Raw genomic sequence first — 21,393 nt, 5'->3', positions numbered from 1 at the left:
CATTCAACCAGGGGTAAAGAATAAATGAGCATGTACATGTGCGGTCAGTGGTGGTCAGTACTGGGAGTTAGAACCCAGGGAAGGAGATTCTGGTGGAACTATGTGGAAGAGAGCTGCCATCTTAGTTAGAGCCGTCAGGGAAGGCCTCTCTGATGAGGGGAGCAGAGAGAGGGATGAATGAGCCTGGTGGCTGCTCAGGAATAAGAGCGCGATCTGGATGGAAAGAGCAACAGCTGAGAAGGCGCTGAGGTGAGAGCAGGCTTGAGGTGTTGAAGTGAAAGCAAGGAGACCCGTGGACCGGAGGCCAACACGGTCCAGATGAGGACAGGGGTGGGGGCAGGAAGGCAGCACCTTTTGGCCATTCGTAGGACTTGGGACTAGATGCCAGGTGTTGGGGGAGGCCATTGAGGAACAGACTTACCTCACAAGCGCGGCTGCTATTTGATTTTACCCAAAGGGATAAAAGGTAAATTTTGCAAAGGAAACAATTTGACATCCATGGCATGGCAAGTTCCAGAACAGGTTTTTAGTTGGGTGACTTTTCCTAGGAAAAGATTAAGCTGCTGTGATCCTTACACACCAGCCAGACTCCCTCTCCACCCCACCATCGCGACTGGATAGTGCCAGACAGTCGATCTTGATCCCGCAAAGCATTTGGCATTTGCCCTTATAGACAAGACAGAACATGAGCTGGATTTAAAACTGAGCAATTTTGATAAAGCTGAAGGAGATCCCTATGAGGCTGTTCCAAAGCTCTATCCCAGCCCTGAGCTGCCTAGCACTGTCCTGAGTCCCCTCCATGGAGGCAGGGAGGCCGCTCTCTCCCACCCTACAGATGGCTGCTGGCTGTGAGGGAACTCCAACACAATGGGTGACTGCAGCCGATTCAAGGCAGCCTGGACAGATTGTGAAGTTGGGTTGAAACCAACAAGATGAAATTCACCAGGGATGAGTGCTAAATCCTGTGCTGAGATTGCGAAAATTTGGTTACATAAGAAGAGGGCTGGGAAAATCTGGTTAGATGGAAATTTATGAGAGAGAAAGAGGGAGGGAAGGGGAGAGGGAAAGACAAGAAAGAGAGGGAGGGGAGGAGGGAAGGGAAAAGGGAGAGGAAGAGAAAAAGAATCTGGTATCACAAACTTACAACAAGGTCCCCTTAAGTCAGAAGAGCCAACCAGGGGACCCAACCAAGAGAGGAGCCTGCTGTCTTCTGGGGGACAAGGTCCTTGCTCTAGGTATCCAGTTCCCCTTGGGGCACCACCTCGTGAGAAGCAGGTGAAAGCCAAGGAAAAGCAAGAGCATAATATCAAATTAGATGAGGATTTGGCAGCCCAGAAGCTGAATGAGAATGACAACCAGAAACTGGAAAGAAAGTGAGCTTGGCTGAGCCTAGGTCAGGCTTCAAATGTGGGGTTCAAAATGTGGGGTTCAGTGGCGGAGGAAGAAGGAAAAGTCTGTCGCTCATGAACCAGAACCAGTGGGACCGACGGGTGATTCTTGGGGAAAGGAAAAGGGCGCTTGCATCTCTAGAAGAAATTCCCAAACATTATGACCGTCCAAGAATGAAGGATCTCATTACCTGAGCAGAGGTGAGCCTCCACGTCAACCCGGGCGGACAGGAACACCATTGATTGCGCCCCTGCTCCTGTCAGGCATCTGAGAAATCCTTTATATCATCATCACATTTAACCGTTGTTACAACAGCCCCACGAGGTAGAGATTATTACAATTCTCACTTGAAAGGAAGGCCGAGGACCAGAAGGCGAAGTAACTTGCTCACGGCTCAAGAGGCAGAAGCTAGTCTGGGACTGGGGCGATTCCCACTGCGTAGGTGTTTGTGCGGATAGAACAGGGCAGTTTCTACACTGTTTGGAGACGCTCCTGACCGACCGTACTACCTCTTTGAGTGTGTTGTAAGCAGTAGCCTCTCCTCCCTCACAAATTTTCCACCAAATTTCGAGGGCTCCGGACCTCCAAGAACCCGGGTGAGTAGACCAGGGCCGTCGCACTCCCTTGCAGCTGGGGTCCGCGAGCGCGGGGTGGGGTCTGCAGGGTGGGCGGAGGGCTGGCAGGGCCCGCGCGCGGTGCGCAGAGCTGGGCGGTGAGGGGGCGGCGCCCGGAGGTCCGCGGGGTGGGGCGCCGCCTGCAGGGGGCGCTGGCGGAGGCTCCGGGTGGAGACAATCGCGCCGAGCTGCCGCCGCAGCCAGAGCGGGAGCCCGAGCGGCGCGGCGCGGCGCAGAGCTGGGGCTGAGCGGGGCCGGCCGAGCGGGGCCGGGCGGGAGCCATGGGCCGCTAGGGCCCGGCCGAGCCCCGCGATGCCGCCGCCGAGTGGCCCCAGCGTCCTCGCGCGGCTGCTGCCGCTGCTGGGGCTGCTGCTCGGCGGCGCCTCCCGGGCTCCCGGCAAGTCGCCGCCGGAGCCCCCCAGCCCGCAGGGTGAGTCTCGGCCAGGAGGGGCAGCGATCGCGGGCCTGCGCCCCCTCGATCGGGCCCCCGCCCGCCAGCCCCCTCTTCGCGGCGCTCGTGAATTGGGGGTACTCTGTTCCCTGGGTTTGGGTGGGGGGGAGCCCGGAGACTTCGGGTCGGCGCTTACGGGGGAGAGGAGGGAGGGAGAGGGCGACTGCCGGGGCGGGGGTCTTGGGGAGACACAATGGGGAGAGCGGGGGTCCCCGGGCTCCGCGCCGCCGCCCCCTCTCGCCTTGTTTTTCTCTCTCCGGGTCCGCGAGGCGCTGCTGCCTGAGCCATTGTCTACCGAAGACACCCGCCCAGGGGCGGGCTGGGGCGGGCGCCCGCTCCGCAGCCCCCTGCGGGTTCCTCGCTCCCGACCCGGGCTGGGTGGGGGCGCCAGCACCGGCTGCCACCTTGGACCCGGACGGGGGCTGGGCGCCTTGAACAGGGCTGGAAGTGGGGAGGGGGAGTGGGTGAGGCGGTGGGCGGATTGACTGCTCGAATGGGGTTCTTCGCCCTGGAGCTTGACAGCCCCCGGCCGGCCCCCCGGGTTCAGAATTGGGGGTGTACCGAAGAAACGCTGTCGGCCCTTGAGGGGGGAGGGGCTGCAGTTTGGGGGGTTCTGGAAAAAGGGGTACGTGGTGATTCCCAGCCAAAGCGCATGGCAGGGCTGTGGTGGCGGAGCCATGCTGAGCTGCCTAGCTGGCTGTGGGCTGTGCCGGCTGGGAGGGCAGGTGCCTGGGTCCCCGTCCAGCAGACCTCCGGCTGCTCCTATCCCCAGCCCATCCCCGGTCACCCCCTCCTCATCTAACCTTTGGGTAGCCGTGAAGCAGAGCCTCCGGGCGCCTCACGGGCCCAGGTGGGTGTGTGAGGTGGGGGCGGGGGAGGCTCTTGCAGCGGGAGAGGGTGGGAGAGCTAGACTCTGGCTCCTGGGTTCTCGCGGGGGCCTCCGCCCACTCCAGCCCTGCGCCCACCACCCCAGCTACCGTTCCCTCTGTCGCCTCTGGGCCCCATCCCTGCCTGAAACTGTGCTCTCCACTCCTCTCCACCAAGGAGCTGACAGGAAAACCAGGGTGGGGGGGGGTGTCTGGTTGAGGGAAGTGGGGTCCGGATGAAGGGAGGGGGTCGGATTTCCTCCTGGAATGAGGCAGAGCTGAAGCCTGGAGAGGCGGATACAGTATGGAATGTCAGGCTTGAGAAATGGGGAAGGCTCACCTCCGGCCTCAGTCTTCCCCGCTCTCTGCAGGAGGAGAGGAGGCTTTGATGGGTAGAAAAGGGCCCTGGTTTCTCAAAAAGCTTTTCCTTCAAGTCCTGTTCTCCAGGGGAGGGGGTCCAGAGAATTAGCTGAAGTGGAGCCAGGAGACAGGGCTCTCCCAGGCCCCTGGCTGAGAGCCCAGGTCGAGGGTAAGGGGACAAAAATCTGAGGGGCACCTGCCTACCCCTTCCCACTGACATGTCCTTCGGGCCTACCTGCCCACCCCGTGTTGTTCCTTAGGCCCCCTCCCCTCTTTTGAGGCTCTGGCCCTTGAACCCCAAGCATTCCTTCAAATGACCGTATTCCAGACTCCTGGGTCCCCTCTTTCCAGCTGCTCCCTCCAGCTGCTCCTTGCTGGGGTAGGGGTGGGGAGTAGCCAGGCCTCTCTAGCTTCTCAGAATTCCTCCTGGGTAGTGGGGGAGGAGGGGCAGGAAGATTGCCAGCTCCTGGGAAAACCAGAGAGTAGGAAAGAATCAAGTGTGTGCACCCACCCTGCCAAGTTGGGCTTTGGCCTGGGAGGGGTGAGGGAGGTGGGTTCAGGCGAACAGCTGGATGGGATGCCAGGGCCAGGCGTGGCGCTGGCCTCGGGGCTGGAAGCTTGAGATGAGACACCTGTCTCCATTGAGTGTCAGGCTCCACGCATGAGGCCCCCCGCCCCATGCAGGGACCACCCCATGCCCTGCTGCCCCAGGCTCTTCTTTCTGTACCTGGACTCCCCCAGGTTTGTGTCCCCACCTGCCTCCGGGCCCTGCACTGAGGCCTCTGTACCTTTCTAGGCATGGACACCTACTCCCATCATGAGCAGCAAGGTAGGGGTGAGCCAGGTTCTTGAGGGAGGGGCCATGCTGAGTGGGAAGAAGTAGATGGTGCTGTGGATCAGAGAGGCTGCCTGGGGAAACCCCTGAGAACAACTCTAGGCCTGGTCCCTGCCTGGTCACCCCATCTGAGCTCAGGACACCTGCACACCCATCCTGGCCAAGCTCTCCGGGGGCTGGGAGCAGAGACAGCTGGACTTCCCTTCCCAGGCCTCTCCACACCAGTTTCCCTTGGGCCTGGGTCGGCCCCCCCAGATCTCCTTCCCCTTGCCGGGGCCCCAGCTCTCTGCCCATCTCCTGGGAGGAATGAGGGCGTTGCCATGGTGACTGACTTGTAGCTGACCAGCTGGGAGGGGGCAGGCAGTCCCTGTGAGGGGGAGGGGTCAGGAGGTACTTGTTCAGGCTTAGGGGTTGGGGTGAGTCCCTAAATCTGAAAGGAAACAGGCTTGAGCAAAGGATTCTGGGAAAAGGATGAATAAGGGGAAAGACCAGCTCCCTAGTGTCCCCTTCTTTTCTTCAGAACCAAAGCTCTGACCCAGCCCCCCTTGCAACCCTTCTCATTGGCTGAATTCTGACCTCTCTCCTCTCCATCCGTAGACCCTTGGTCTCCTCTTATTCCTCCTTTCTCAGCCCTCTTCTCTCTTCTCTCTCCCCTCCCTGACACCAGCCCCATGGGGTCCAGTGGTTAAGAATTTGGGTCTAGGGACACCTGGGTGGCTCAGTCCTTTGGGCATTTGCCTTCGGCTCAGGTCATGATCCTGGGGTCCTGGGACTGAGCCCCGCATCAGGCTCCCTGCTCGGTGGGGAACTTGCTTCCCCTTCTCTCTCTGCCTGTGGTTTCCACTGCTTATGCAAGCTGTCTCTCTCTCTCTCTCTGTCTGCCAAATAAATAAAATCTTAAAAAAATAATAATAATTTGGGTTTAGAGGCAGACTCCCAGGTCTGGATCCCATCTCCCCCCGCCACCCCACCGAACCCCCGGCCAGCAGCAGTGCGAATATCTAAACTCTGAGCCTCAGCTGCTTTATCTGCAAAATGGGCTTCAGAACATATTTTATGGGGTCTAATGCATCATTGACTGTAAGACGCACCATTATTTCATGTGCCAGGAAGAAAAGAAAAAAAAAAAAATACTGCCAATCCTGATGATGATATCCTCAGTGAGAAGCATATTCTGAGTTCAAAAATGTAAAAATGCGGGAAAGTGCGTGAGTGAGACTTGAAATATGGTAGTAGCACCACCTGTCTCATAGGCTGATGTGGGGTTTAAAAGAGGGCGCTAGCAGTGCTGACTCTTCCAGAGTCTTGTCTAGCCTGGGCCCCAAAGCCGCTCCCAACCCACCGCCTCCTACTCCTCCGATCTCGGGACTCCCCCCGCCCCTTCTCTTTCCCACCCCCCATCCCTCCTCACTCTCCTCACCCCATCTTGTCCACAGAGATCCTGATCAAGGTGCAGGTATATGTGAGCGGGGAGCTGGTGCCCTTGGCCCGGGCCTCCGTGGATGTGTTTGGGAACCGGATGCTGCTGGCCGCTGGCACCACGGACTCGGAGGGCGTGGCCATACTGCCCCTCAGTTACCGCTTGGGCACCTGGGTGCTGGTCACTGCTGCCCGCCCTGGCTTCCTCACCAACTCTGTGCCCTGGCGTGTTGACAAGCTGCCCTGTGAGTGCAGGGGCAGGCGGAGGGGGGCGGGCAGCAGCTGACCCCATCAGCCCCTTCCCAAAATAGCCCTTGGGGGTGGCGGGGGCAGGCTCTCCAGCAGCTGCTGCCCGGACTGGGGTACGCAGAGGGGGCTGAAGGAGGATGAAGTCACTTGGATTCGGATGGAGGGAGTGCCCGGCCCTGGGTTTGGGGGGGGTGGGAGGGCTTTTTCTGGAGCTGATGGGCCACCCCTCCCACAGTGTATGCTTCAGTCAGCCTCTACCTGCTCCCCGAGCGGCCGGCCACCCTCATCCTGTATGAGGACCTGGTGCACATCCTTTTGGGCTCTCCTGGTAAGGCTCCTCTTTAACCCCCCAACTCATGCCCACCCCTCTTCCTTCCCTCTGACCTGGGTACAGAGAGCTCCACTCTTCTATGTATGAGTGCTGTGTGCCCTTGAGCAAGTCACCTAACCTCTCTGAGCCTTAGTTTGTTCATCTGTAAGATATGGATATTATCTATAATATCATCAATTGGAGCTATATCATAAAATTGAAGTAAGGATTAAATATCAAGTATGAAAAAACAGCACGGAAGGTGGTCAATAAATGTTTTTGTTATTGGGGCTTCTCGTGGTTTCTATTCTCCCTCTACTCCTACCATTAGCATTCCTGTTCCCTGCCACCTGTTTCATCAGTGGATCTACACATACTACTTGTGCACCTACTGGGTGCCTGGCAATGTTAGAAGACCACGGGAGGGTCATTCCATAGGAACTGAGCAATTCTCAAGTGCAAGGCCTAGACCAACACCACAGTATCTGCTCACGGCTCCAGTCTCACCAAACCAATCCTTAACCGCGCCAGGCATTGTGTCTGGTGCTGGGGAACAATGGGAAGGAAGAACAGACCCACTCCCTGTCTTATGGAGTTCACGGACAAGTAAGACGACAGACAAACACGTCGCTACCAACCCTGAACTAATTATAAGGCAGGCGGAACAGTGGAGTAGAGGGCAGCGGGCTTCAGCACGGAGACAAGCCTGACCTGTGAGTGTAGCAGGGCGAGAGAATTTGGGGAAGGGAGCTACAGGACCTTGTGGGCTCAAGAATTAAAGGGTGGCACAGAGCCCTGCACTGGAGAGGAATCAAGATGCAGGGGGGAGAAGGGTGCAGCGGGGCGCCTGACTGGCTCTGCAGGAGGGGTGCCTGGTTCAGACTGGTTGATCTGGCTGGTACTAGGGAGTCATGGTGGGCTTGGGAGAGAGAGAACCTGCCTCCCCAATTTATATTCTTAGCTTGAGTCCTTGTCTCCAAGGAGCTCGTTGGCCTGTCTTCATCTCCCTGGTCCTGAACCAGAGGCTTCTAAACTGTCCTTGGAGGTTTCTACAATGCCAAGTGAGGGGTGCGGGGCTGGCTCAGTCAGTAGAGTGTGCAACTCTTGATCTCGTGAGTTCAAGTGCCACTTTGGGGCATGGAGCCTACTTTCAAAAGTAATAGTAAATAAATAATAAAATAAAAGGCCAAATAATCCTTTTGTGGCCCCTGGCTTACGACGGTCCCATGGCTCCCATGGCTTTCAGAGTAGAGCCTCGAGTCCTTCACAAAGCTGACCACACCCTGTGGGGTCTGCCACTTAGTCACCCGTGTCCGTGGACCAGCCCGCTGCCCTGTGCCTTTGGGCCTTTCTCTCCTCCGTTCTCTTGGAGGTCCCTTTGCACCTTCCTTCCTGTGGGAGTCTTACTCATCCTTATCCTGCAAGACTCCATTGGAAACCACCTGGGTGGCTCGGTGGGTTAAAGCCTCTGCCTTTGGCTTAGGTCGTGATCCCAAGGTGGCTTAGGTCGTGATCCCAGGGTCTTGGGATCGAGCCCTGCATGGGGCTCTCTGCTCGGTGGGGAGCCTGCTTCCCTTCCTCTCTCTGACAGCCTCTCTGCCTCCTTGTGATCTCTTGCTCTGTCAAATAAGTAAATAATCTTAAAAAAAAAAAAAAAAAGACTCCATTGGGCCTTCCCCAGCTGGGTGGACCAAGTGCACTTGGCGCCCCACCATTTTAATAACAAGTTAGGATGGAAAAATGGGCCAGCACCACACTTCCTGGGTTTCCGTCAGGCTCCAGGACTGTGACCTTGGGCAAGTCACTCAACTCTGGCCTCCATTTCTTCGTGTATACAACAAGGTCGATAATGAAAGCACCTACTTTAGGGCCTTTGTACTAATTACAGGGATTAACACAGGAAGACTTAGATGGTGTCCAGCGTATCTTAAAGCTTAATACATGTTAGCTACGACCATATTGTATTAGAATTTTGTTTATATGCCCCCTCCACTCCAAGACAGACAGACACACACACTCACACATAAAACCTAAGCTGTGTAATACAGGAGCCACTAGCAACATGTGGCTATTTAAATAAATTAAAAGTAACATTAATTTTTTAAAGATTTTATTTATTTGACAGAGCGAGAGAGAGACGAGCAGGAGGAGTTGAGGGAGGGAGAAGCAGGTTCCCTGCTGAACAAGGAACCTGACATGGGGCTTGATCCCAGGACCCTGGGATCATGACCTGAGCCGAAGGCAGATGCTTAATGACTGAGCCACCTAGGCACCCCCAAATTCATTAAATTTTGAAAAATTATAAATAAATCCAGTGTCTGAGTCGCACTCGCCCCCTTTCAAGTGCTTAATAGCCATGGGTGTCTAGTGGGTACTTAAATGGGCAGCACAGAGAGAGAACATTTCCATGCAACACAGCAGGAAGTTCTGACGTCCCAGAAGGGACAGCCCTGCACAAGACTGTGAACTTGAAAGCAGGGAACTGAGGACTATGTCTTATTCATCTTTGTATCTCCAGCACCTAACACAGTGCCCGCCACACAGCTGGCAACAGTCATTGTTTGAGGACCCAAACCTCATCATTTTATAGATTATTGAGGAAATGGTGTTTCAGAGAGAGCAAGTAATTTGCTCAGGGTCACATAGCCAGGACTAGATTTCAGGTCCAAGTCCTTTTTCCATGTTAACATTCTATGAATGCAGTTCTCTCCCCGAGTCACCAAGCTCCCTGACCTTCCCAAGTGGCCTGACCCAGTGACCCCATTCTCCTCAAAGACCTGCTTTCTGCTCTGGTCCCTGGGCAAGCCACAGCAGCCCCCTTCTCCATCCAGGTGCCCGCTCCCAGCCCTGGGTGCAGTTCCAGCGCCGGGCTGCCCGCCTGCCTGTCAGCTCCACCTACAGCCAGCTCTGGGCCTCCCTCACACCTGCCAGCACCCAGCAGGAAATGCGCGCTTTTCCTACCTTCCTGGGCACTGAGGCCTCCAGTTCAGGTAGGCTGGGTGTCCGGCACGGAAGGGACGTTTCCCCCCATCCCACCCCCAGGATTTAGCTCTCAGCCCCTGTGTCTCCTTTCCCCCAGGCAATGGTTCCTGGCTAGAGCTGATGCCACTGGCTGCTGTGAGCGTGCATCTGCTGACGGGCAATGGAACAGAAGTGCCGCTCTCGGGCCCCATTCACCTGTCCCTGCCTGTGCCCTCCGAGCCTCGCGCCCTGACTGCTGGCACCAGCATTCCAGCCTGGAGGTTTGACCCCAAGAGTGGTGAGTGCCTCAAGGGGCTGTGGCTGCTGGAGTTTGGGGAAAGCAAGTGGGACGTAGATTGGCGGGGGGGGGGGACACATTGGGTTTTATGAAACTCCTGCCTCTTCCAGGGCTGTGGGTACGCAACGGCACTGGTGTGATCCGGAAGGAAGGCCGGCAGCTCTACTGGACCTTCGTCTCCCCTCAGCTGGGGTACTGGGCAGCTGCCATGGCTTCCCCCACCGCTGGTGAGAGACACGGGGATGGCTGGGACCAGGAGCCGTGGGGGAAAGGGAGGCTGGGAGGGTGTGGACTCCTGAAGGAAGAGCAGTCACAGAGAGCTAACCCCTTGCCTGGCACAGGACTGGTCACCATCACATCAGGCATCCAGGACATTGGCACCTATCACACCATCTTCCTGCTCACCATCCTAGCAGCCCTGGCCCTGCTGGTGCTCATTCTGCTGTGTCTGCTCATCTACTACTGCCGGTGAGTGCCTCGCCCCTGCGCTCCCTCACCCCCACCCCCACCCCCAGCCTCTGCTCATCCCCTGCACCCTGAGGCCTACCTTCTGCCTGGGGTGGGGCTGGGTGCTAGGCCCAAAGAGGCATGAAGTACAATTCCAGTCTTCAAGGCACTGACAAGGCACCCGAGAGACTGGGGGCTGAAGTAGGGGGAGAGGAGGCAGGACCTACAGGCCAGGCCCCTCCAGGGGACCCCTGGCTGGACGTGCTCCTCCCAGGCTCTCACAGCACCTCCTGCATGTGAAGGAGTGCAGCTCCCTTCAGGGGGGTTGGCCCTCCCACAGACACTCAAGGCTCTTTCCACAAACCTCTCCCAAGCCCTATCCAGCTGCCCCAACATTTCTCCCTGGGTCCCAGCCATTCTTCTCATCCCTCCAACACTGTCCATCCCTCATCTTGCCACTTCGGAGTTAGGAAGCTGCTCAGGCCTCCCTACCCTTTCCTGAAGTCCTGGGTCGCTCCCCCCCCACCCCAAACACCTTCCAGGAGGCGCTGCCTGAAGCCGAGGCAACAGCATCGCAAGCTGCAGCTGTCCGGGCCCTCCGACGGTAACAAACGAGACCAGGCCACCTCGATGTCCCAGCTCCATCTCATATGTGGGGGACCCCTGGAGCCCGCCCCATCGGGGGACCCTGAGGCCCCGCCCCCAGGCCCCCTGCACTCAGCCTTCTCCAGCTCCCGAGACTTGGCCTCCTCCCGGGATGACTTCTTCCGCGCCAAGCCGCGCTCTGCCAGCCGTCCGGCAGCCGAGCCTGGAGGCTCCCGCGGGGGCGAGGGCGCGGGGCTCAAGGGCGCCCGCTCCGTCGAGGGTCCCGGCGGGTTGGAGCCAGGCCTGGAGGAGTACCGGCGGGGAGCCTCGGCGACCCCGGCCTTCCTGCAGGAGCCGCCCTCGCCGCCGCCGCCCTTCGAGCACTACCTGGGCCACAAGGGGGCGGCCGAAAGCAAGCCCCCCGACTTCCTGCTGTCGCAGTCGGTGGACCAGCTGGCGCGGCCGCCGTCGCTCAGCCAGGCGGGGCAGCTCATCTTCTGCGGCTCTATCGACCATCTCAAGGACAGTGTCTACCGCAACGTGATGCCCACCCTGGTGATCCCCGCGCACTACGTGCGCCTCAGCGGCGAGGCGGGCGCCGCGGGGGCGGGCGATGAGCCAGCCCCGCCGGAGGGCACCGGCTCCGGCCCCGCGCGCCCTTTCCCCCCGGCCGACCCCCAGCGCCCGCTGCTGCAGGGCCACTCGGGCGCGGGCGGCGAGGGCGGCGGCGGTGGTGGTGGTGGCAGCGGCGGCGGCGGCGAGGCCTGGGGGGGCGGGCGCTCGGCGCCGGTCAGCGGCTCGGTCACCATCCCGGTGCTGTTCAACGAGTCCACCATGGCGCAGCTCAACGGGGAGCTGCAGGCGCTGACCGAGAAGAAGCTGCTCGAACTGGGCGTGAAGCCTCACCCGCGCGCCTGGTTCGTGTCCCTGGACGGGCGCTCCAACTCGCAGGTGCGCCACTCCTACATCGACCTGCAGGCGGGCGGGGGCGGCCGCAGCACCGACGCCAGCCTGGACTCGGGCGTCGACGTGCACGAGGCGCGGCCCGCGCGCCGGCGGCCCCTGCGCGAGGAGCGGGAGCGCGCGCCCCCGGCCGCGCCGCCCCCGCCGCCCGCGCCCCCGCGCCTGGCGCTCAGCGAGGACACGGAGCCGAGCAGCAGCGAGAGCCGCACGGGCCTCTGCTCGCCCGAGGACAACTCGCTGACGCCGCTGCTGGACGAAGTGGCGGCGCCCGAGGGCCGGGCGGCCACTGTACCCCGAGGTCGGGGCCGCAGCCGCGGGGACAGTTCCCGCAGCAGCGCGAGCGAGCTGCGGCGCGACTCGCTCACCAGCCCGGAGGACGAGCTGGGGGCGGAGGTGGGCGACGAGGCGGGCGACAAGAAGAGCCCGTGGCAGCGGCGGGAGGAGCGGCCGCTCATGGTGTTCAACGTCAAGTAGGGCCCCCGCCCGGCCTGGCAACGCCTCCCCCACGTCGGCCCCCACCCCCTCCGCCCGGGCCTGCCCCCAGGGTACGCGCCCAGGGGAGCGGCGGGGGCCCTCGCTCTTAGCCCCCCAGACCACCCCTTCCCCCGCCTGGAGAGGGGCCCAGGGGGCTGCGGAGCTGTCCAGTGGTATGTGCTGGGTAATGTCTCGGGAGGGACCCATGTTGGCCTCGGAGAGGGAGGTGGGAGGGGTCCAGACCCCCATTGGGAGTTGCTGGGGAAGGAGGGCTGGAGGGTGGGGAAGCAGTGCCTGTATAAACGTGGCTGTACATAGAAAGATCTATTGTGGGAAAGCAGGAGGGGCGACTGGGCCTCAGCTGCTCGTGTGAGGGCTGGGAAGGGGCCTTCTCTGAGGACCCTCCGGGAGGGGAGGGGGTGCTGCCTGCTGACTAGCCCACCTTTGGGCTAGGATGTCACAGGGCTGGTGGCTGGGGCGGCTCTGGGGATTAGGGGATGTGATGGGATTGCTGTGGGTAACGGCAAATATAAAACTGGTGAGATGAACTGCGTGTGTATCTTTCTGTGAGGTTAGGGGCTTTTGCTCAGAGGGGGGCGGGCAGGGTGGTCGAATCAGACACTGTTAAGAAAGTGAACAAACTTTACTGCAGCACATACACACACGCACGCCTGTGGATAGTGAAGAGCACCTGGCCACAGGGTCCACGGAAATTGGGGCAGGGGATGGCAGCTTGTTACATGGCTTTCGCCATAGCCCCCCTTGAGACAGGGAAGGCCTTAGATTGAGGCCCCGACTCCCATGATGGGGGTGGGGCATCAGAATGGGGGACTCTAGGAGAATTTGGTGGGGGAGAGGTGCTGGGGAGGCCTGAGCAGTGGGGACCCTCTGAGCAGGGTCCCGAGGGCTGCAGACTGTCTTCAGTCCTTAATGTCGCCTCACAGCAGCTGTCTCGGGGCTGGGTCCCTCAGTGGCATGTCCCAGCGCAGGCTCTCCCTCCGCAGACACTTGGTGCCCTTGGCCCCACAACGGAAGCCTGCCGGGCAGCAGTGACGCTGATCTGCACAGCAGACACCCTGACAGCCAGGGGGAGGGCAGGGAGTCAGAGTCGGATATAGTGGGACCTGGCTCCCATGAACGACCCTGGCTTCCACAGAAAGCCAGTCCCCGGCCGGGGAAAGGGGGGTGGCACTCACCTGGCGATAGGGACAGCAGGCCCAGCCCCCTCGGCTGTCTCGACAGCAGGTCTGGTTATCGTGGCAAAAGTGCCCTGCCCCACACTCCACGTTTCCCACAGCCACCCGAGAGCCATGGGCCAGGCGGGCAGCCAGGTGGGCCGAGTCCGCCTCCTTCTCGCAGGATCGGGCTTTCACGTTGCACGTGTACCCAGCCGGGCAGCAGTGCTGGCGGTCCTCACAGCACACAGCCTGCGAGGGACAGGGTGGCCTTCACGTCCGCCCCCCCCCCCACACTTCCCAGCCCCCACGGAGGACTCGGTTCCCCTGTCCAGGGCAGGCAGGTGGGCACTCACGTGAGGCAACTGGCAGCAGGCCCAGCCCCCACTCAGGCTGGGGCAGCAGGTCTGCCCCACGGGGCAGCTGGTGTGCTGGTCACAGCCCATGTCTCTGCGGTGAGACAGGGAGGCCTGGCGGGCAGGCATCTTCTCCAATCCAGTCACCGTCTTGCTTCCCTTCTGACAGTGGCCCTCGGCCAAGCACGTGTAGCCATGGGGGCAGCAATGCTTGTGGTCTGAGCAGCAGACAGCCTGGGGGGGCGGGGGGCAGCATACGATGGCCTGGGAAGCTGCTTTGTGGGACAGAAGCTGAGCCCTTGCCTACCCCGACGCCCTCTCCTGCTCACAGCACCTCCAGCTGGGAATGAACCTGACCGAGCCGGTGGGCCAGCTGCAGACCAGGCAGAGGACTGAAGAGCAAAGCAACAGGAGTCTGACCACCTGCCCAGGCCAAGACACCGGTGTTTCCCCCCTCCGCCACCCGCTCCATACTCTCTCCCCCCTCCCACACACCTCTGGGGCAGGACAGCAGCCCCACTCCCCAGATGCCAGTCGACAGCAGGTACTGGAGGAGGGACAGCTGGTGATGTTATCACAGGGGACATCGTTCTCCACCGCCTGGGGGATTGGCAGGCGAAGGTGGGCTGGGGTCCGCACCACCCAGGGCATCTGGCGAGCCTTCTGTTCACAGGTGCCCTTCGCTGTGTCACATTTAAACCCAGCTGGGCAGCAGTGTACGTGGTCTTCACAGCACACAGCCTAGGGTGGGTGGACAGGGGACAGTGGGCACAGGGGCCTTGCTGGCTGCAGCTTCCTGCTCAGCCCAGCCCACCCAGCACTCCTGCATACCTGGGCGAAAGGGCAGCAGCCCCAGGCCCCCGACTGCAGGCGGCAGCAGGTGTAGCCATCTGGGCAGCTCACCTCCATGTCACATTTCACTTCCTGCACTGTGAGAAAGCCACAGGGGACAGGTCAGCAGTGGCGTGGGGGAGCCTTGAGAAACCCCTTGGCCGGCTCCACAGCCAGAACGAACGCTAAGGATGGACAATATACTGAGACCACCCACCCCAAGCAGTGACACGAAGGCAATGACGAGTGTGGAGGAAAAGGGGTTGTACATGCCCTGTCCCCTCCATGCGGCCCTCCGTCCCCCACCCCTGCCTGTGTTCCTGGAACAATTTGGTGGAGAGTTCCTGCACACGGAGCCGCTGCGATGGGGTCAGCAGCCTGCGTCTGGTACCTGCATTTGCGGGCAGCTTGGTGAGGAGGTCCGTAGCGTTCTCCTTGGAGAGGCACTTATTCTGGACTAGGTCGCACACAGTGTCCTGGGGGCAACAGTGCAGGTGGTCCGAGCAACAGATGGCCTGCGGGGTGGGAGGGCGGTCCAATATCCTCCAGGGCTCAGGGAGCAGCCCAGTGACAGTGGACGCTGCCCCAATCCCCCACTAGGGGGCGGCATGAGTCCTCAGCAGCCAGGCTCTAACCCGCCTGCCAGCCCGCCCCACCCCAGGGGGAGTCCTTTGGAGGTAGGTGTCCCAGCCAGGTGGCTGTGGGCACGCAGCCCCTCACTCACATTAGGCATCGGGCAGCAGCCATAATTCCCACTGGGCAGCTGGCAGCAGGTAGAACCATCAGGACACTGGGACTGTCCATCTGGGCATAAGATCACTGCAAGGGGAGAGAGGTGGGCGGTGAGGAACTCTTCCCCAGGCTGGGAGCCGCGAGAGGCCTTACCTCCTTTCCAACATGCACCCTCGACGCTCCCACCTCCTTACCTGCCCCACTACTCCTCCGTGCAGGGATCTTCTTTGCTAGGGGGTGGGAGCCTGTAGCCGTGAGGCAGCGGGCATGAGCCAGGTCGCAGGATGTCCCATGGGGACAGCAGTGCACCTTGTCTTCGCAGCAAGAAGCCTGCCGAGAGAAGCTTCCAACTCTGTCTTTGCCCCCTCCAGCCCGCTGCTCTGCCCTGACTTCTCCCTCCACCCCCTATCTTCCCAGACCTGTACCTGGGGCATGGGGCAGCAGCCCCAGGAGCCATCTCGCATAGTGCAGCACGTGGAGGAGTTGGGGCATTCGAACCGGCTGTCAGGGCACTGGATGGCACCCAAGGGGTTGGTATCTATGGATAGGACGACCCAGGATCCCGTCAACCCAGTTAGCGAAGGCCATCGTCCCCATTACCTGCTGACACCCCGGCCTGCAGGCCCAGCTGAAGGGGGCTGGTGGTCCCACACTAGGGCTCGGCGCTCTCCCAGGCACCCCTAACCCACTCTCCCCACCAGCCAGTCCTTGCCTCAGCAGTATGGCCCAAGGCCCGACTAGGCTGCCCTGGAACCAGCCCAGCTTGACCTCTCTCCACCCTCCCAAAGCTTGGCCTGGGGCCTGGAGTCTGGCATTCTCTCTCCTGCTCCTTCCTAGCCTCGCGCTCTTCCTCCGTCCCGAGCAAAGGGGTTGCTTAGTACAGATGCCACAGGAATGAGGGCACAAGGGCAGGAACCAGGTCGCCCAGCTGGCTGGATTCCTGGGCTGACCAGCCTCCACCAGCGGCCCATCTGCCTGCCCTCCACCTCCACCCCTACCACACCTGATCTCTGGAAGCAGGACCGCCCGTCGGCGCTGCAGTGGTAGCCCCGAGGGCAGCAGTGGTGGCCATCAGCGCAGGACACGGCCTGTGGGACACAGAGACACCCACGCTGGCTCAGCTTTTACCTGGGGTGAGTCGGGGGAGAGTCCAAACACAGACCTGAGCCCCTCCGTTGAGCCCATGGCACCCTCACCTCTGGGAACGGGCAGCAGCTGGAGGTCCCAGAGACGGTGAGGAGGCAGGAGTAGCCAGGAGAGCAGTGGGCATCTACCCGGCAGGGGCGCCCCAGCTGCCCGCTCAGCACTGTGGGCCACTGGCCCTGGAAAGTGAGAGATAACAAAATGAAGGACCCAAGCCCGGCCTCTTCCTCTGGCCGCGCTGAGATGCCCCTTCGGGAGATCCCAGCCAGCTCTTGCCTGGGCCGCAGGGCGCTCACCAGAACAGGATGGCAGCAACTGTAGCTCGCTCCTCCTGGGTCCAGGCAGCAGGCCCCAGGGCAGAACTGACCATCTGGGCACTGTGTTCCAGCCACCAGCCCTGCCACTAAGGCCACCCAGCTCACCACGGTCCACATGGTCTGCCTGCAAAATACCAAGAGGCATTTGGCAACGAGCTGAAGCCCATGCGACCCTGGATTCGGGGGCCAGTCACTCACCCAGGTGCAGGCCAGATAGCACCCGAGCCTCCTGATCCAGGCAGGAAGAGAGATGTGGGGCCTGAGATTCAGTTTCCTGTGTGTGTGTTCACTTGTGCACCCACGCGTGGACAGTGATGAGCACGGACACAAGGATGGGTGTCAGTCTGCGTCCTCAAAATGTGGCCAAATGCCTCAGTCTCTGCAGGTGAGTGTGTAAAGATGCAGGTGTGTGAAAGGAGAATTTGCGGGTTTTGTGGGTCTGGTCTGTAGGGATATGGGTCACCTCCATGGAGTGGGTGAGGTCTCAGGAGCCATGGCAGGACTGTGGTGGGGAGCAAAGGGGGAGTCCCCCTTGAAAAAAACACAGGGTTGCACTTCCCTCCCCAGCTGATGCTGTGTTCACACCTGCCAAGGCCTGTTGGGGGGAAGGGGTGTCACATGATGACATGGGAAATCGTGGGGTTGAGAAAGTTGTGAAAAGGGAAGTGTGGTAGCCAGTGGAATCTGGGCTACCGTCCCCAGAGGCCAGCCACACCTGCCCCCCAACCGTCCCCAAACCACCCAGGGAAGGGGTGCACAGGCTGGGACAGCCTTTGAGACACCTGTGTTCTCAGGGCCCCCCAATACCACCAGACCCTTTCAGATTCCCCAGACATACCACCCCAACCCCTGCCCAAACTCTGCCTCTCCCCCTACCTGGAAGCCGAAACTCAGCAGTACGGGGAGAGGACCACATAAGCCCACCCCGCCGCACCAGCAGAAGGAACCGATTATGAAGCTCTGTGGGGAGTAGTCTCTCACTTCTTAAATGACTCTTCCCCAACTCACACAGACTCACTAGTTCAATGGGAAGGGCCCAGGAGATGTCACCCTGCCTGGTAATGTTTGTGGAGCTTCTCCTGGCCCAATTACAATCCTATTTTCTTCCTTCCTTGCAACAATCATCCAAAGTAGTCATAATACATTTACTTTTCAAAGGAGGAAACTGAGGCTCAGAGAAGGAACATCGCATGTCATATATCCAGTCATGGAGATGACAGGCTTTGAGGGCTGCAAAGCATACTGGACCTGGGTTCATGTGACAAAGTGGCACCATGGACAGTGCCAGGGAACAGACCCCAGACCTGGGGGGAGAGTAGAGGCCTGGGGTCCAAGCAGAGGTGGGATACAGAACCATTTTCTGAGCAGGTAGACAAGGGAGGACAGAAACGAGAAGCTCGGGGGCTGCGGGGATACTGCACTTGGGTGCTAGTCCTCAAATCACCACCACTGATGGTGAGAGCCTCAGAAATTGCTGTCTCTGGGGCTCAGTTCCCCCATGAGTCTCTGTGTGGACACTGACACTAAGTGTGGTGAGGACTTACACCCACCCAGTCACTAGCATCCTTCTCTCCCTCACCTGGCTCTCTTCAGTGACCCATTCTCAGCTCAGACCATTACCAGGAGGCCCCCGACTGGCTGATCCTGGACCTTGGCCCCTTTCACCCTCCCCTTTAAACCCACAGCTCCCAGGCAAGGCTGGTCCCACCTGCTTCTTGGGAGTCAAACCTCAACCCTCCAGAGGCTGTCCCACTGTCCTGGGTTGGCCCCGAAGGGGTGCCTATCTGCACAAATCTGGGTCCACAGGGCACCCTAGTAACATTTATGCATACTTTCCTATCATTGGTGTCCTAAGGCTAGGGAGTATAGCGTGTGCTTCTAGTAAATAGCTAAGTACAGACGCACACCCACTTGGGACCAAGGAAGAAGGGACCCAATTCCTCTCAGTGGGGTTCTGAGCGGCGGCCTCTCTCACTCTCGCCCCACAATGCCACAGTAGAGAGAGGGACAGAAGCCTCAAGCCCCCAGCTCTGCCATCTCCCACTAGGTGGCAGCCCCCAACTCCGAGTGTCAGAAGAGAGATTCCCAAAAGGTGAACGAACTCAACTGCGAGTGAGCAGGAAAAGTGGCAGGGAGAGGCGGAAGTTGGCTGGTCCCACCCCCCACGAGAGGAAGTAAGGGAGAGCCAGACACAACCCAGGCGTTCGGTCACTACTCCCAAGCCCCTGCTGCCTTGGAGGAGGGCAGGGTCTCCAGCGCACTCGCAGCCGTCTGAGCTCCGGGACCAGAGCGGGCGCCTCTCTCGCTCCCAGGCATCCCGGGGACCACCCACCACCACCACCCGCAGCAGCACCTGGGCCGGCGCGAAGCCGGCTCAAGAATGGAGTGGTCCCTGCTTTGGGAGAAGGGGTTGCAGCTTCCGGGGACGCTGGAGAGGGAGACAGCCGCCTTCTATTGGGGGGGGGGGGGGGTCACTGCAATCACTGCTTACTTCCCTCCACCCCACCCCGTAAGACTGCCTCCAGTGCCATCGGAAACCCCCAAAGGAGCTTCCCTAAGCCAGCCTTCTCTTGCCTCCCGGCAGGAACTCCGAAAGAACCTCAAGCCCTCAAGTCCGCCCGGCCGGACCCCTGGAAGAAGCGAGAGGTCTGCGCGGTTGCCCTCCTTACCTGCGACCGGCTCCGCGCTCGCTGGGTAGCCGCGGCCGGGGAAGCTCACGGACTAGGGCCTGGCAGCGCGATGGCCCGCCCACCTCCGTTTCCATTGGCCAGGTGTCCGGGCTGTGGCGCTCCTACTGGCTACTGGTCGACGTAGAGGCGGGGCCAGCCTGGAAAGCCGTGCTTTTTTTCTTACTCAATTCTCTTTCCTCCCTCCCTTCGTCTCCCTTCCCACCCTCCCCCCTCTTTTTTTTACGGGATCATGTGATTGGAGAATCATGTGATGTCCTGGCCCGGCTCAGCCAGGCTGCGGGTGCCGGATAGAGTTTGCCCGAGATGGGGCATCGCTTATCCAAGGACCGTGACGGACAAGGCAGCTGCCCCTTCCAGGGCGCCTTCCAGGGCGTTCACGGGATGTCTGCTTCTGGATTAGGGACATTCGTGCACCCTGTTTCTACTCTGTTCAACAAACTCAGAATACAGGCTGGGCAGCCAGACCCCGTACGGGTTGAAGGAGGGTCGCGAGGGCAAGAATAGCTCTCGGGCGCGTTCCTCAGGGTGCTCATAGCGGGGTGAGTGGGTGGAGAGATGAGACAAGCTCACATTAAATCTAATTTAAGGTGCAAGGTCGTGTGCCAGGTGTTACGGACGTGTGTGTGTAGGTCAGAAGTGATAGGTTGGCTCTGGGCAGGGGGGAAAATATTTAATTCCACCTTAAGGGCACCTTTTTTCTTCAAGATTTTATTTATTTATTTGAGAAGGAGCATGAGCGGCAGGAGGGGAGAGGCAGAGGGAAAAACAGACTCCCCGCTGAGCAGGGAGCCCCACTCGGGCCTTGATCCCAGGACCCCGAGATCATGACCTGAGCCAAAGGCAGATGCTCAACTGACTGAGCCACCCAGGCGCCCCTTAAGATCACCTTTTTTTTTTTTTTAAAGATTTTATTTATTTATTTGACAGAGAGATCACAGTAGACAGAGAGGCAGGCAGAGAGAGAGAGAGGGAAGCAGGCTCCCCGCCGAGCAGAGAGCCCGATGCGGGACTCGATCCCAGGACCCTGAGATCATGACCTGAGCCGAAGGCAGCGGCTTAACCCACTGAGCCACCCAGGCGCCCTAAGATCACCTTTTTGAGCCGAATCTGGGAGTATATTAACTGGCAGGTGGAGAAGGGTTGGAGAAATGCCCGGACAGGGGGTGTTGGGAAGAGTATTCCGAAACCAGATGGGAAGAGCAGCCTTGGGCAGGGATTAAATGCCATGTTCAACATAGTGGGCTTAAGGAGCTGTTGGGTGCCTGACACAAGGCTGTGCTGGGGAGTAGGTGTATAGTGGAAGTGGCTTCCTCCTTTGAGTCAGCCCTGCCTTCCAGGAATAGACATGACCGGTGAGGAGAGAACCGTGGGGCACAGACCGGATTGGCCAGGAACAAGAGCCAGGCTGCTTGGTGCCAAAGGGCCCTGCTCTGGCCAAAATGATAGATGCACCAGGAGGGAGGAGAGCCCCAGAGAAAGCGTGGTGCCAGCCCTGGGAGGACAGGCAGTGTTTGGTTATACTGAGTGGCTGGAGAGTATTGCGGGCTCAACAAAGAGCTGGAGCTGAGGGGAAACCTGGGGGAGAAGACAAACAGCCTAATTCAGGGGTGAGGGCACTCTGTGTTTGGCAGCGGTGCTCAGCCTTGGGCTAGAGAGGGCATGGAGAATGCGTGAGGCTCCTACCCGGGGACATTTGTGCAGTTTCCCTCCTGTGTATCCTGACACAAGGGGGTCCAGCCTATGCCTCCCTTACCAGAGCACGTGCCCTCATACTTATCATGAAATGTTAGGGTAATCAGTAAATAAGTCTATTCATCACAACTACACAGAGCCAAATAATAAATAAAATAAATGCGGGAGATAAAACTGGAGTGACTAAAACAAGTATCACGGAAAGTATCCTTAAAGGGTGATTTGCCCACCAGGGA

At 59.7% G+C, this 21,393-nt stretch overlaps 2 protein-coding genes across 3 annotated transcripts; one reads left to right on the top strand and one right to left on the bottom strand.

The window, feature by feature from the left end:
- The first annotated feature begins 2,163 nt into the window (after nucleotides 1-2,163).
- FAM171A2 (family with sequence similarity 171 member A2) lies at nucleotides 2,164-12,769 on the top strand. Its single transcript, XM_045080782.1, has 8 exons — nucleotides 2,164-2,433; nucleotides 5,952-6,179; nucleotides 6,419-6,511; nucleotides 9,325-9,483; nucleotides 9,573-9,752; nucleotides 9,863-9,979; nucleotides 10,094-10,220; nucleotides 10,742-12,769. The coding sequence occupies exons 1-8, from the start codon at nucleotides 2,316-2,318 to the stop codon at nucleotides 12,219-12,221; spliced, it is 2,502 nt and encodes an 833-aa protein (XP_044936717.1). The 5' UTR covers nucleotides 2,164-2,315; the 3' UTR covers nucleotides 12,222-12,769.
- Nucleotides 12,770-12,845: 76 nt separating this feature from the next.
- GRN (granulin precursor) lies at nucleotides 12,846-19,550 on the bottom strand. 2 transcript variants are annotated; one of them, XM_004772535.3, is made up of 13 exons: nucleotides 19,445-19,550; nucleotides 16,755-16,899; nucleotides 16,512-16,637; nucleotides 16,319-16,403; nucleotides 15,741-15,853; nucleotides 15,510-15,645; nucleotides 15,308-15,402; nucleotides 14,975-15,098; nucleotides 14,584-14,681; nucleotides 14,248-14,493; nucleotides 13,753-13,986; nucleotides 13,418-13,648; nucleotides 12,846-13,297 (listed from the first exon to the last, which is right to left on the bottom strand). In XM_004772535.3, the coding sequence occupies exons 1-13, from the start codon at nucleotides 19,537-19,539 to the stop codon at nucleotides 13,160-13,162; spliced, it is 1,866 nt and encodes a 621-aa protein (XP_004772592.1). In that variant the 5' UTR covers nucleotides 19,540-19,550; the 3' UTR covers nucleotides 12,846-13,159. The 2 variants fall into 2 exon arrangements, with proteins under 2 accessions (XP_004772592.1, XP_044936718.1); XM_045080783.1 differs by lacking the exon at nucleotides 19,445-19,550 and adding an exon at nucleotides 16,974-17,137.
- Between the last annotated feature and the right edge of the window lie 1,843 nt (nucleotides 19,551-21,393).

This window comes from Mustela putorius, unplaced genomic scaffold, assembly GCF_011764305.1.
Source record: "Mustela putorius furo isolate JIRA1106 unplaced genomic scaffold, ASM1176430v1.1 tig00000487_pilon_pilon_pilon, whole genome shotgun sequence".
Classification (NCBI taxonomy): Eukaryota; Metazoa; Chordata; class Mammalia; order Carnivora; family Mustelidae; genus Mustela; species Mustela putorius.
Note: the sequence above shows the minus strand (reverse complement) of the source record. Positions and strands in the feature narration are given on the sequence as shown.